The sequence below is a fragment of the Lissotriton vulgaris genome, chromosome 6, assembly GCF_964263255.1.
Source record: "Lissotriton vulgaris chromosome 6, aLisVul1.2, whole genome shotgun sequence".
NCBI classification, from domain to species: Eukaryota; Metazoa; Chordata; class Amphibia; order Caudata; family Salamandridae; genus Lissotriton; species Lissotriton vulgaris.
Window position 1 is genome coordinate 1,597,323,579 of NC_141694.1, and position 15,409 is coordinate 1,597,338,987.

General features: G+C 46.8%; 1 protein-coding gene across 1 annotated transcript in view; it reads right to left on the minus strand.

The window, feature by feature from the left end:
* The window catches only part of MSH6 (mutS homolog 6), a 100,148-nt gene extending 85,195 nt beyond the window's left edge, over nucleotides 1-14,953 (minus strand). The window contains exon 1 of the mRNA XM_086927766.1: nucleotides 14,635-14,953. Within this exon, the coding sequence (XP_086783892.1) occupies nucleotides 14,635-14,864 (230 nt within the window). The 5' untranslated portion in view covers nucleotides 14,865-14,953. The remainder of the gene's footprint in view (nucleotides 1-14,634) is intronic.
* Between the last annotated feature and the right edge of the window lie 456 nt (nucleotides 14,954-15,409).

A 15,409-nucleotide genomic window follows, 5' to 3' on the forward strand; every position in this document is an offset into this window, starting at 1 on the left:
TAAGGATTCATTTATAACAAAATATTTACTCGCAGTGACAAAATGGTGTTCAACACTTCCTGATTTCCATCGAATCGAACGTTAACAAACGTCACGCAGCAAAAAAAAAAAAAAAAAAAAAAAAAGCTCACGCACAGAGCAGTTTTTAGCCATGTTATCCAATGGAAGGTGGATAACATGGCTAAGAGCATTTGCTGGATAATGCATGAATATCGCTGACTTTTCAACGATATTCATGCATTGTGGCCGATGTGCGGCGATAATTTTTGTCTCTAAACAATTAAAACGAAGCACAAAATGGCGAATTCCCGTTTCGCTACCAGTTTGCGGCCCAGTTCGCGGCCCGGGAAACGCTTCTACCGTGAAAAATAATTTTTTTTTTATTTTCCCCACGGGACCCTTTAATAACCCCAACAACAATCCTAGGGGGTCAAGAGGGGTATACCTTGCACCCTTTCAATAAATTCCCCCTTCGTTTTTCACCTCTTCTCTCTCGATCCTACCGAGAGATAAGATGGCGGCCGCTCCGGACTGTTTAGAATGTTGACAGACACCGGAGAGCCAATCAGCTTTCTGCGCGCAAAGTTCCGTTTCGCGAAAAGTAAGCGGACCGGATCGCTGCCCGGAGCGCTGTTACAGATATATATCTTGTTTTGAACGTTAATTTCTCAAAAACTACTGGAGCACATATATTGAGACCTAGCAAAGGCACATCGGGCTAACAGTCCCTACAATTTTGCCAAGTTTCGTGCAAATCCATTCAGCCGTTCGAGCTAAAAGTGAGTCCAACCGCCCTATGGAAAAATGAATGGGAAAAACGCGTTTTGGGACCCCCCTTTTTTCTCAGCCCCCCCTTGACGAAACTCCACCAAATTTTCAGGGGCTGCTCAGAAACAAAATGTGCCATTTTCCTGAAAATTTCAGCCGATTCCGTCCTCAAACGCCAAAGTTATTAGACATAGAATTTTCAAAAATCCCATAGGGAATTAATCCTAACTATATATACCTACTGGCGATAGCCAGTAGGTAATATATATATATATATCACACATATATAAATATAATAAAGAGAGCGCCCAAACCTTTGAGGCGGGTAATCTCAGGAACCACAGCACCAATCACAACACCCAATACAGCGTTGGAAAGGGCAGTTGCAGCAGAAGGACATAGGCTATGCAGACGCCCACCAAATGCATTAAAAAGGTAAAAGAACCGTGCCAGCCAAGTAGTCCCTTGTGGGCGTGTCTGCGTTGTGCTGTGGGGGTGTGCTGGGGGTGTGACAAACGCTGGGGGAGTGTGGTACGTTCCGCCCTTCATGCCATGTCTTATATCGTGTGCTGTGGGCGTGTGCTGTGGACGTGGGCTTGTGCGGGGCGCGGGATTGCGGGAAAAAAGCCAGCGTTGTGCCCAATATTCCATTGTTTTTTCTTCCCAGGTTCTGTACATTCCAGCTCCGGGTGTCCACCCTGCTCCCTTTAAATACCCCTGCACCCCATAATCATAACCCACCCTTACTCCTTAAAATACCCCAACACCCTAAAACACTAACCCATCTTAACCCTATAAATATATCATGTACCCCAAAACTCAAACCCATCCCTAAAAAATACCCCTGTACCCCAAAACCCAAACCTAGCCCTGAACCCTAAAAATGCCCCTGTACCCCCAAGCCTAGCCCTGAACCCTAAAATACCCCTGTACCCCAAACCTAGCCCAGAACCCCAAAACCCCAAAACCCAAACCTACCCCTGAACACTAAAATACCCCTGTACCCCCAAACCTAGCCCTGAACCCTAATACCCCTGTACCCCAAAACCCAAACCTAGCCCTGAATCCTAAAAATACCCCTGTACCCCAAAACCCAAACCTAGCCCTGAACCCTAAAAATACCCCTGTACCCCAAAACCCAAACCTAGCCCTGAATCCTAAAAATACCCATATACCCCCAAACCTAGCCCTGAACCCTAAAAAAATCCCTGTGCCCCAAAACCCATACCTATCCCTAAACTCTAAAACGATATCTAAACCCTTAAAATACCCAAACACCCCAAAACATATACCCCTACACCCATACTTACCTTATCCTAACATTTAAAAAAACATGCTTTTACCATTTATGCATTTACAACGAATTTCGTTGTAAATGTATGCGCGGTAAAAGCATATAAAATGTAATGCCATGCATTATAATGGCATTGCAGAGTCATGGTACTTTCGTAATGAAAGTATGCAGAGTGATGGTATGCGGAAAGAAAGTTGCGGAATAATGGGTGTTTACCCTCCCCCGGTAAGTACATTGGTGGCACGGCAGCCCACATCTCCAGCAACATACTCATATTTTTTCACCACAGATTTGAAAAACGCACAGGTCTCTCATTGATGGCAGCACAGACATACACTTTTAGACACACCTCCCGCCACAAGTTCTAGAACGGCTTGTTCACTGTAGATATTTTCAGTTACAAACAAACCCTCCATTAAGGAGCAATCTACCACCCACGTCATTCACCATGTCACTTCCTGTTACTGGTTCTTAAGAATTATGGGGTTTCTAGTGCCATTAATTCATTCTATATACAAACTAACATCACATTTATATTTGTGGCAATCGGCATAATTATCTTTGTAAACCTGATGTTTACTATTGTATCTAGTTTGATTATTTATTCACTCGGACCTCCGATATCATTATTTTGGCTCCTATGTGGTTTACTTTTGATTTGTTCAAAACTTTATTAAACACCCGTTTTGAACACGGAGTTTTAATTTGTTTATTGTCTAGGGATCAATCAATCAATCAATCAATCAATCACGGCATTTGTATAGCGCACTACTCACCCGGGAGGGTCTCAAGGCGCTGGGGGAGGGGTAAGTTACTGCTCGAACAGCCAGGTCTTGAGCTGCTTCCTGAAGGAGTGATGGTCTTGGGTTCACCGAAGGTGGGTGGGGAGGGAGTTCCAAGTCTTGGCTGCCAGGTAGGAGAAGGATCTTCCTCCGGCGGTGGCTCTGCGGATGCGTGGTACGGTGGCGAGTGCGTGGCTGGTCGATCGTAGCTGGCGGGTGGGCGTGTAGAAGGTCATGCGGTCGTTGAGGTATTTGGGGCCCAGGTCGTGGAGAGCCTTGTGTGCGTGGGTGAGGAGTCTGAACGTGATTCTCTTGCGGACGGGGAGCCAGTGTAGGTCTCTCAGGTGTCCGGTGATGTGGCTGTGTCGGGGGATGTCGAGGATGAGTCGTGCGGAGGCGTTCTGGATGCGTTGGAGTCTTTTTTGAAGTTTGGCTGTGGTTCCGGCGTAGAGTGTGTTCCCGTAGTCCAGTCGGCTGGTGACGAGTGCCTGGGTGACGGTCTTCCTGGTTTCGGGGGGATCCATCTGAAGATCTTGCGGAGCATGCGCAGGGTGTTGAAGCACGAGGATGATACGGCGTTGACTGGTCTGGTCATCGATAGGGAGGAGTCCAGGATGAAGCCCAAGTTGCATGCGTGGTCCGTTGGTTTGGAAGCGGTGCCCAGGGGGCCACCAGGAGTCGTCCCAAGCGGAGGGTGATGATCCCAGGATGAGGACTTCTGTCTGGTCTGAGTTCAGTTTAAGGCGGCTGTTCCTCATCCAGTCGGCGACGTCTTTCATCCCTTCGTGTAGGTTGGCTCTGGCGGTGGTGGGGTCGTTGGTGAGGGAGAGGATGAGCTGGGTGTCGTCGGCGTAGGAGAGGATGTTGAGGTTGTGCCGGCGAGCGATGGCTGCGAGGGGGCTCATGTAGACGTTGAAGAGGGTTGGGCTGAGTGAAGATCCTTGTGGTACGCCACAGATGACTTCGGTGGCCTCGGATCTGAACGGAGGGAGGCGGACTCTCTGGGTTCTTCCGGTGAGGAACGAGATGATCCACTCTGGCGCTTTCTCTCGGATTCCGATGTTGCTGAGGCGCTTCACTAGGGTGTGGTGGCAGACGGTGTCGAATGCCGCAGAGAGGTCCGGGAGGATGAGGGCCGCTGTTTCCCCGTTGTCGATCAGAGTTCTGATGTCGTCGGTGGCTGCGATCAGGGCGGTCTCGGTGCTGTGGTTGGCCCGAAACCCGGACTGCGAGGGGTCGAGGGATCCGTTCGTCTCGAGGAAGGCGGCAAGCTGTTTGTTGACTGTCTTCTCGATGACTTTGGCCGGAAAAGGAAGGAGCGAGATGGGACGGTAGTTCTTGAGGTCGGTGGGGTCCGCCGTTGGTTTCTTCAGGAGGGCGGTCAGCTCGGCGTGCTTCCAGCTCTCCGGGAAGGTGGCGGTGTGGAAGGAGGAGTTGATGGTGTCTCGGAGATGGGGTGCGATGGTGGCGTCAGCTTTGTTGAAGACATGGTGTGGGCACGGGTCTGTTGATGATCCGGAGTGGATGGAGTTCATCGTGCGGTGGTGTCTCCGGTGCTGATCGGTGTCCAGTTGCAGAGGGTGGTGGTGGCGGTTGTTGGTTCGGTGGTAGGGTGCGTGGTCTGTGCGTCGAAGCTGTTGTGTATGTCGGCGATCTTGCTGTGGAAGAACCAGGAGAGTGAGTTGCAGAGGTCTTGCGAGGGGGTGATGTTTCCGGCGCTGGGGTTGGAGAACTCTTTGACGATGCTGAAGAGTTCCTTGCTGTCGTGGGTGTTGTCCAGTCGTTCTTTGAGTGCCGTCTTCTTGGTGGCGCGGATCAGCTGATGGTGTTTGAGGATGGCGTGCTTGAGGGCGGTCCTGTTGTCTGTGGTGTGGTCGAGCCGCCAGGCTCTCTCGAGGGTGCGGCAGTTCTTCTTCGATTCCTTGAGTTAGTCGGTGAACCAGGGGTTTTTCTTGCTGCTGAGTGGGTTCTTTAGTGGTGCGAGGTCGTCGGCGCAGGCGGTCAGCCACTTGGTGAGGTTGCTGGCTGCTTCGTTGGGGTCCGTTGAGCTGGTGGGAGTGTTCTGGCTGAGGGAGGCGGTGAGCTGCTCGGCGGTGATCTTGCTCCAGCTTCGTCGGGGGACCTGTTGCGGGTGGTGGTGGGTCGTAGTTCTTTTGAAGCTGAAGTGGACGCAGCTGTGGTCGGTCCAGTGAAGTCCGGTGGCGTGGCTGAAGGAGATGTGCTTGCTGGATGAGAAGACGGGGTCAAGCGTGTGGCCGGCGTAGTGGGTGGGGGTGTTCACCAGTTGCTTGAGTCCGAGGTTGGCGAGGTTGTCCAGCAGGGCGGTGGTGTTTCTGTCGTTGTTGTTCTCCAGGTGAAAGTTGAGGTCTCCTAGGAGGATGTAGTCGGCGGAGGGAAGGGCGTGCGGGCTGATGAAGTTTGCGATGTCTTCGCTGAATTGTGTGCGTGGTCCCGGTGGTCTGTAGATGAGGGTGCCGCGGGGGTGGTCTTGGGGTCAGTGTATATCTGGAAGTGCAGGTGTTCGGCGGCGGCGAAGGTTTCGTCGGAGTTAGTTGAGATGCGGATGGTGTTCTTGTGTACGATGGCGAAGCCTCCTCCCGTCTGGTTGACGCGGTCCTTCCAGGTGATCTTGTATCCGTACGGGATGGCTAAGGCGATGTCGGGCGCTGAGGAGGCGTTCATCCAGGTTTCAGTGAGGAAGGCGACATCCGGTGCTGTCGTGTCGAGCAGGTCCCAGAGTTCCACGGCGTGCCTGTGGATGGAGCGGGTGTTGAGCAGGATGCACTTCAGGTGGTTGCTGCTGGTGCTGGGCTTGGCTGGGGCGGTGCAGGTCCGGTAGCAGGAGAAACGGCAGGCGAAGGATCCGTGGGTGCGTCTCGGGGTGGCTCGGTAGCAGGCAGGGTTCCGCCCGGCATGGAGTGCGTTGAGGGTGGCGGCGTCGTAGGTCCGTCGTGTGGTCTTGCATTGGCGGTTGGGACCAGGGGTCCGGGCGCGATCCAGGCGCGGACGGGCGCAGACGGGCTTACCTTTGGCGCTCATTCGGTGCTCCCGCTGCGCGCGTCCGCTGCGTGGTCGCTGCGTGGTCGCTCTGGGGGCGGCATAAGTAAGGGGCCGGGAGGGAGGAGCACCTGGGTGGCGGGAGCGGGCGGCAAATGGAATCGCAGGGGGGCGGGCAGCGGCAAGAAATCCAAGATCAGCGGTCAGCGGGAAGTCCCAGGAGCAGCGGCAAGGCAGGCAGGAGCAGCAGCAGCGAGTGGGGTGACCAAGCCCTGTGGAGGGCTGAGCGGTCACCCATTCCTTTTCCCTATTTGGTCTTTTCTCCCATTTGCATGAAATTATATTATTGCGAAATATTCAGTTGCTGTCTGTGCAACTTTCAAGATCATTTGCTTGAGTCTTTACTGAGGACCACACATTAGCTGAAGTGTCCATTCTAATTCTGTATTACAGAATGGTCATGTTACTTTCTTAATTTACTATGCACACCTTCATTAAGTGGCAGAAGAGGCAGGTGCTGCTCTATTAATCCTGTTGAATGTATATTCCTTCACAGACTATTCACTGGTCCATATCTTGTAGCATTACTAGTCCAACTCTGTCAGCCATTAGAAGTAACTAAATGTGTGTGCGTTTTTGTCTACAACCCTGTAAAAGGTGATTTTTTTGGGGGGGGATTTGCAGTAGTTTTTCTGGGCTTTTTTTAGAAGGCAGCCTGCACATGATTTATACTTAGTGCTTACCTTACCTTTGAACTCTGTTAACTCTTTGCTAATCTGTTGATTTGCTTTATATTTGTTTCAGACTATTGGCTTGTGGCCGTTTGTTCGCTACAAGATTATGATTATTTTATTTGAGGTAATTCAGAATGAACTACTTTTTGCCCTATGTAATGATCGTAATTTCGAATACAACCTCTGACCAATAATACTGTCTCGAATACATCACTCGATTTGGCTTGGACTCAGCCTTATGAAAGACTCAGACAGTCCGATCCTACATCACTAATAGGCCTGGGCTGTAAATACTGTTCCGCTCACGGAATTTGGGTAATTTTGCGTTCTGCGGAGAACGCAAAATTGCCCAACATTCTGCGTTCCGCGACTTCGCGGAATTTTTTGCTTGATCGCGTTCTCAAAATGCGTGTTCGCAAGATATTTCCCCACGAGCACGCAAACATCGATCGCGAACAGGAAAAAAGCAACGCGAACAAGCAATTCAGCGTGTTCGCGGAATTTCTGCGTGTTCACTGAGATTTTTTACCATTTCGCTGGGATTTGCGTAACACAATTACGCAAATTCCGCCCACTCCTAATCTCTAACCTTTTAATTATAGCATCAGTTCTACAAGACAAACTACTCTCCAAAAGGACCGACAAATGCTATACATAGAAATAGGAACAGGTTTCCCACATGCAGGATTACAGACGTTTGTGGGACAATAGTGAAGAAGGTTGTGGAGGTAAACATATCTGTTCATGCGGAAGATGGCGCGTCTTGGGATCTTTTCCTGGAGCATGAGAAGATTGGGCAGGAAGAGATCTATGGATAATATGCAAGAAAAGCCTTGGAAATTACACAAAGCTTCTAAAGTAGGTAATAGCTCAAAAGGAAAAGCATGGGCAGTTGAATTAAGGTTTGGGTGATGTGAGCAAATGGGCTGCTAGATGTAGTACAGTCGTTAGTGAAGGGCGTTAGGTGTTCAGGTGTCCAGACTGAAAGGCACAAGTACATCATTTGAGGACCTTGTGTGAGTAACACCTCATATTGGAACCCTCACTACTCATTGTTGAGGCAAGCCTGTGCATGGTGATGCAGTGCGCCACCAACAATAAAAAACAATTTAGTCTTGCTTGGGTCAAGTTTAAAGTGTAGAGCTGTGTATGGATACTTCCACTAGCCAGTGAAACTAAGGAGAGTGCAGTGCAGTTAGCATATTGATGAAGAACAACATTCTGGTGTTCCGGTGGTTACGAGGCACTCTCTGATGATCCATATATAAATTAAATACCTTGAGAATTAATAGTTGATACTGCAGATGAAATTGAGCAGATGCACACTTGAACAAGTTGTTCCTGTTAGAGATATGAAGTACTCTTTCAATTTTTCAAACCTTACCCATAGTTTCAAAAGTACAACACCTATAAATGTACTACATTTCATTTGGAGAACCGAAGAGAGATTGTGAGGACTATAAAACTTGCAACACTTGATAATGTTAAATGTAAGATCCTGAGAGCAAAGTGCACTGGACACTGATTCTTAGGGCTACTCTCCACCAATGTGACATTGCCAGGGCGCAATCTTTCTATCCTTCTATCGCGTATTAAACAGAAGCTGCAGGCTAAAATTGGATGTTAATGCATTTCCGCCCACTGGTCTTTGATTGTACACAACACTTAATTACTGTAGTCTTCTCATTCTGCTGTTGACTGCTCGGGGACAGTTAAGATGGGCAAGTCTGATACAAAGCAAACTAAATTACAATTCGAGAGCAGGCGCCTAACCAGGCATACCGAAAGCGAAGATGACACGGACTTTGAATCTGGTGCGAGAGATGGTGTTTTGGGTGGAGGGGATGATCTTCGGACTCAAGAAGTCTAGCTTGAAAACTATACACCAAATTAGACATCCTCACCCCACAACTGGATCAAGTGAAAAAGAAGTGGAAATTCATGAGACTCAGCTTGACCAGCTTGATAACCGCTCCACCGAACTGCATGAATTTCAAACAGACACTAAAGAGCAGCTGCTCCAAAAGGACAAGCTTCTGAACGTTATAAAGGCCAAGAATGACTATTCAGAAGGCAGGTCCAGAAGGAACAACCTTCATATATCGGGCATTCCCGAAACAACAACCATAGAAAAATTTAAACATTTGTAAGAAGAGCTGCTGCGCTAACTATTCGGTCCTGAACTGTCCCCAATGTTCATTGTAGAAAGAGCTCACCGCACGTTGGGCCCTAGGCTTCCTGTGGGGTCAACGCTTAGACCTATACTTGCACATATACTGAATTACAAAACAGGGACACCATTTTAAAGCTCGCCAGATAGAAGGTCCATCAACTACAAGGGAAATAATGTTTCCGGATTTCACCCCCTTGGTCCAGGTGCGAATTTGTGCCAGTTAAACGTATTCTCAGGCAGGCAGGTTCCATATGCTCCATTATATCCTGCCAAATTGAAGGTGTCACTGGAGGACAAGACACACTATTTCACCAACGTCAAATCAGCACTGAAGTTTGCTAAACATGTATGGGAGAAAAAGAAAAACCACGGTAAGGGAGCTGCAGAATCCCAGTCAGACACCAGACTAAGTGATATAGAATAGTTCTGCTGGCTTGTCATGTGTTATTGCTGTTATCAAGTGTACTCTGTCTCTGAATAGTTTTTTTTTGTATTTAGGTAGACGCTGACTGTTATACTTGCATATGAAATCTAATATACCTCCGTTGGTTCTATGGATGATAATTTTCTTGGCTTGCTTACCTCAGTACGGCCACCCTGTCGCCGGACAGGGGTGAGCGCCGGGTAAACCATTCCCCCAGGAAGAAAGCCTATCTGATCTCCACACAAGAGTTGTGGGACTATTTCTGAGGGCGTTTCTAGTGGGTGGGACTTACGCACCACCAGATTGGGGGATTGGTGTGGGTGGGCTGGGTTTGTTTACATTGTTCTAAAGGTCAGTGCTGTGAAATGCAGATGTGATGATCGGATATAGATCTTACACTCAACATCAAAGGGCCGAGGAATCTACTGATAAGACTTTGGCTAGGTTAAGGGAATTATCCACCAAATGAGGGTTCTGTGGTATGACTTATGATACAGGATCAATGTATACAATTATTCCGGGTGACTTTAACCAAATTCTATTGCCACTGATGGAGCGAGGTGGTAAACAAAATTTTGTGCACCCCTCTCGAAATCAATGTTCTATAACGTTAATATTTACTAATGGTGTGATGTGTTTGAATAACCAACCTTAGAGTAATTTGCATACACGAAAACATATGGGGAAACTAACTTTGCTTGCATGAAGCAAAATAATTAATATGTATTGTTACAGTGACGTGAACTAATGCATAGCTTAAATATTACCAAAACGCAGTATATGTGTGCTTATTTTACGTGTTTTTGTGCCAAAAAGTCATCGGATATGTAAGTATAAATGCATATATGTGGCTTATTCGCTAGGTAACAACTAATGGTAATACATTAGTATGGTGGAAGGTAAACAGAAGGGTATCAATTCTAAAATTAACATGAATTTGTGTTTGTTTCTACGATAGTTCCAAAGTGGCCTTTTGAGGCCTATATCGAAAATGGCCGCTCTGATTCACTGCGAGCGAGTATTGGTCTGCGCATGTGCATCCAAAGCCTGCAAGCGCGAGTGAAGCGGACTGTGCTCAGATGAAAGGTTCAAGGACGTCTTGCCCCGGAACCTAGGGTGAGTGCCAAGCATGGACGATGTAATGCTCGGATCATGAGAACTTTTCCCTACGTTTCAAATGAAGGAAGCGCCTAGGCCACAAACTGTCTTAAACAAAGACCCTTTATTTTTCTGCTGAATCGTCGAGGAAAACATGCTGCAATGATGAGGAAGTGCTCATCTACCCAAATTTGTCCAACCAGAACATGAATTGGTAATGATAGTTACTTTTTAGATAGATAAAGTCAGTAAAATGGTGTATAAACACCCCTGATTTTGCCTAGAGGCATCACTCTTTTCGATTTCCTCTGGAGATGCTGCCGGACTGATGATCGATTTCCTGAACGTAAGAACTTTAATGATTGAATATTTTTCCTTTGCAGGACTGTTAGGATAAGATGAGGGTGTTAGTTAGGGATGTTAGGAGAGATTGAATTTGGAACTATCTGTTCTTTGTTAAAGTTTTGCTGAGCTTCCTAAATAAAATGTCTATTTCTGAGCTTTAAAATAAATGATCATTTTCTGAAATAAAGTTAAAGATTTTTACTGAATAAAGAATTAATAAATGCCTAAATGTCGGACATACTAAAAGTTTGCTTTTGAATAAAAATTAGATAAATGAAGAAGTAAAAGCTGGTCTTTGATTTTTCCTACGCCTAATTTTCATTCTAGCAGATCCATTGCCATTATGGTGGCGTATCTGAATAAAAAGGTGTTTAAAGAAACCATGGTAAAATGCTTCAAACTGCAGGTGTAAATAATAAATAGTTAAATAGGTTCAGACACTCCGCCAATGTTATAGCAGGACTCCTGGGTTGTTGGCCAAATCTTTGAAGCCGAATTAAATGAACAGAGTAAGTGTGCAGTGCAATGGGCCCCACTGTTGAATGAATGTGTTCCGAGTATTTGGGAAATGCCCATGATAATTTAGAATTTCTTTTTGGAGTCCCGCTGTAACACCACCAGTGAATGATCTTTCAATTATCGATGAGCCAGATCTGAGTTTTAACACTCCTTTCCAAAAACGTTTCCAACAGGAAAAACAAAAGGGCGCCAAAGCCCAAAATAGATTTACCTATAATCTTCTAGCTGACTCTGGATATAGAACACTAAATGAGAGACTTGCAGAAGATCAGCCTGCTGCACCAACTTTTTTGGGTCCTGTGGGTTCCACCACCATAGATTACACATTTGTCCATTACCGTCGCTGCAAAAGATATGCTATTATCCAGAGGCATGGGAGTGACGATGGCCTCCAAAGGTTAGTAGTAAACCATTAAAAATGAACAGTGGAATGCCCAGATGACTGCAAACTGTATTCAAATGATCGTCGTTAATGTCAAGAGGCTCATATTGAAGAGTATGCTAAAAATACAAAGCGTCAAACCTGGGTGGAGCCTTAATATCACTTATTAAAAAAAGGTTTCCAACGGGAGATAAACGACTGGATGAACACCTGGCAAAGTACAAATTGTCCGCTTTGAACACAGTTACAAAATTTGTGACCAAACACTTTTTACTTATCCACTGCTTAGCAACTAAATGAATAAAAAAAAAAAAAGAGCCTACCGTAATTCAGTGCAGCATACTCTAACATTTCCTGAGTCTAAGGATCGCAATTTAAAACTCCAAAATCAGAAGACTGCATTCAAGATTAGAAAGAGACAACGAAACCGGACAGTGAAGAAAATTGTCTACACAAAATTGTTCCATGCTATTTCATCACGAAACTAACAATCATTCTGGGCTCTGGTCAGTTACAGAACACGCTCATAAGCGGCCTGATGATCTGTTCATCCCTAACAATAAATGGGAAGCCCACATAAAGTCCCTGTAAAAATCAGTAATTTGCTCTTTTGAAATACCAATAGAACTTGTAACATTTCCCTAAATCACAAAGGAGGAAATATCAAAGCTAATAAGAAGTTCCCGCCCGGCCAAAGCAGCCGGACCAAACAGAATACTGATAGATCTGGTCAAGTTAGATGTCATTTTTTGGAGCACACTGCTGGAACACTTGACTTGATTCCAACCCTCACTGTCCATAAGAGGATTCACCCCTTGTTCACTGGTGTTCCTAAACTGTCACAAGAAAATGCTGTGTGTTTACTAGACCTCAAGGAAAAGGGATATATTCTCAACAGCTGGTGATGCAATGACACTACTGAAGCCTTCCGCTACAAGCCGGTAAGTAAATTGTGAGAAACTTGTGACCAGAAGCAAAACAAACTCCCGGACTATTGGATTAATTATTAAATCTGAAAGGGTAAAAACTAATGCAGGCATGCGTTAAAGTGAGCACACAGGGGGATAGCAGAAACAGTAGATATACTCAAATGCAGTATTTTAAAGTTACTTGAGGAGGTACGTCCTGTAGTCCTTAAAAAACAGAAAGCATGATAGCAGATTCACAAAGCTTTCTCAAGATTGAATGCAGCAGAGTATGGTTCATACAATTCAAGCACCCATATTTACAGGAATAGACATTAAAACACACAAATTACTCCCACTAAGACAATTTTAACTTCTCAGGAATTCGCAAAGATCCACACTTGTTCCAGTGGTCAAAGTGCATTAAAAACGATGGTAACTGTGATGCTGCGCATAAAGGGGTTGGGGCGAGTGAGCGCGGGAGCATTGTCAAAGACGCAGCTAAAAAAACGAAATCTAACTTTTTTTGGTCATTCACCTTCAGGTAAAAACGTACAGCTTAAATGAATATACATGCAAGTCGATCAATCGGTGGGAAATGCACTATTATACATTATGAAACCTTTATTAATGCACTGCAGAGTTATGTGTGTGCAACTAGAAACCCACAGACTTGAATCCTGGTTGGTGCAGTGAGAGTAGGGACTTGTGAATGTTTAGTGCTATGAGGTCCCAGTCTGTGACAGTAAGCACAGTCAATAACGCAAGTCATTATTTTAAACTTGCATTACATACAGTATGAGAGTCTGCTACAAAAAGGTTTAAGAAAAAAAGTGCTTCCAAAATATGGATTTTGGAGATACCAGCACTATAAGTATTGCAATTGTTTTATAACAGCACACACTTCACAGCTCGGCTGGTATCTCCCTAGCAACAGACTCAAAAAGAATGTCATCAGGAAGCTTAAAGTGATTCCAATGTTTAATGCCAATACCGGCTTCCAAGCACCCTTTATATTTGCAGATTAACCAGTTACGCATATTTACTTGTATTTCAGGCAAGCAGGCACCCTGGCAAAGCTTATTTAATAGTTTGTCCCTCCTTCTGTTTCCCAGCACAGGAGACTGACTGTCTTGCTTCAATTGAAGCGTTTCCAGTCTGAAGTAACCGTCTCAGGGGGCGGTTGTTTTTTTTGTTTACAAAAAGTAGGGTGAACTGTTTTCCTTATATTAAAAAAGTATGAAGAAGTCGTGCCTTCTGAGATCCCAACAGGAGCACCATATCACCCTGGTGAATGTGATTAGGGTCCCTCAGAGTCCCCCATCTCTTACAAACTGGGCTTCGGAAATGAACCCGCACACCCTGCGGTGATGCATCTGTTTTAAGTCCCTTCCTGCTAGCCTTTATTATTTCAGTCCAACCTTGCAAAGAACCACTACGTGAGTTTTCCATTCATGCACTTGAAATCAAAAGGTCCGCTTCTGCGGTAGAATAGCCAACTGGCCAGATAGGGGCTATATTTCGCCAGTCCCACCTACATTGGCCAGGCTGGTACATGGATGTATCGGGAACGCTATTACAACTGACCGCGGTGGGGCGAGGAGGAATGAAATTAATAAGCTCCTTCTCCTTTTATTGTCCTTGCAAGGTACGTTAAGCTATATTTCCTCTTGTGACCGTGAAACGTTGTTTTCTATGGGTTGTTGTTATTCTATGCTATAGTAAAACTCGTTTTGCCATATAACCTGGTTTTTCTTTAACATGTTTTAGTATGCTCTTGAAACTGATATAATCTGTAACTTCTCATTGGTCCTCATGTAAAGCGCTCTGATGCATCCGGGGCCAGCCAGCGCTGGATAAAAATCTTCAAATAAATAAATACTGGGACTCTATGCCATGCAAAACTTGCTAGCTGAGCACGGCACCCCGGCCTGGTTTCAACGTGTCTGGATTGGAGAGAGAAAGTATATCCCGGGGCTACGCAGCAGAGAGCGGCTGCACGAGGAGCGGCTAAAATCACAACCCGGAGCCAAGAGAGGGAGTGAGCGCAGTGGGCGGCGCTGGGCCAGCCATAGTGGCATGTGCCTAGATCCTGATGCTGTGTGAGTGGCCGCTAAATGGGGCGCGGGTCACACTGCTACAGGTGGGGGCAGTTGCGTGGGGCTGCAGTGTGCACGGAGGGCCGGGGGCGTGGTGCAGGAAGGCGCGGTTACCTGGGTGTGGAAGGTCGTGACGCCTTCCCTCCAGCATCCCCCCTGCTCGCGGCCGCCCCGGGCTTCTTCCCGTGCTTGTGGCGGTGTTGTTGAGCTCCTTCCCGCGGAGTGCAAGAGCCAGGCTTGCCCTGGCCGGGGAGAGAGGCCTCGGTGGGAGAGGAGCTGCTGCTGCGGCCGGGCGGCGGAGGGGACTTGGTGAAGAAGTTGAAGAGGGTGCTCTGACGGGACATGGCGGCGGCTGTGCTCGGGCTCCGCTGTGGCTGCACACGGGATCCGACCCGGGAGCGCGGAGCGGCACTGGCGGGAAACCAGCAGCTAGGAGGAGGGTTCTGTCAGAGCAGTACAGCCAATTAGCGTCAGCCTGCAGGATACAGTCCTGGTCGCACAACCAATCAATGCCCGGTCGTCCTCCCAGACAATATGGCGGGAGACGTGGTCCCCATTACTGTGCATCGACTGCCACCAGCTGGTTGTAGCCGAGAGTGCAGCGTTGCTGTCGAGACTGAAATTCCCAAATAGTCTTCACATTAGTAGACTGCCACCGCTCTTTCACTTATAAACGTCAACATAAAGTATTATGTATATAATACATGGAAGCAGTAGCAGTGCTGATGAAAAACGTTTACATCGTTGGCAGGAGAACTGTGCTGACGGAGACATGAGAAGCGAGGACAACGACAGCATATACATTTGTATCTATTTACTTTTTTTCTGTTTAGCATAAATTGTCCACATGGGTGTTAGACAGGCCAGGATTTTCGATCTGGGAGAAGCA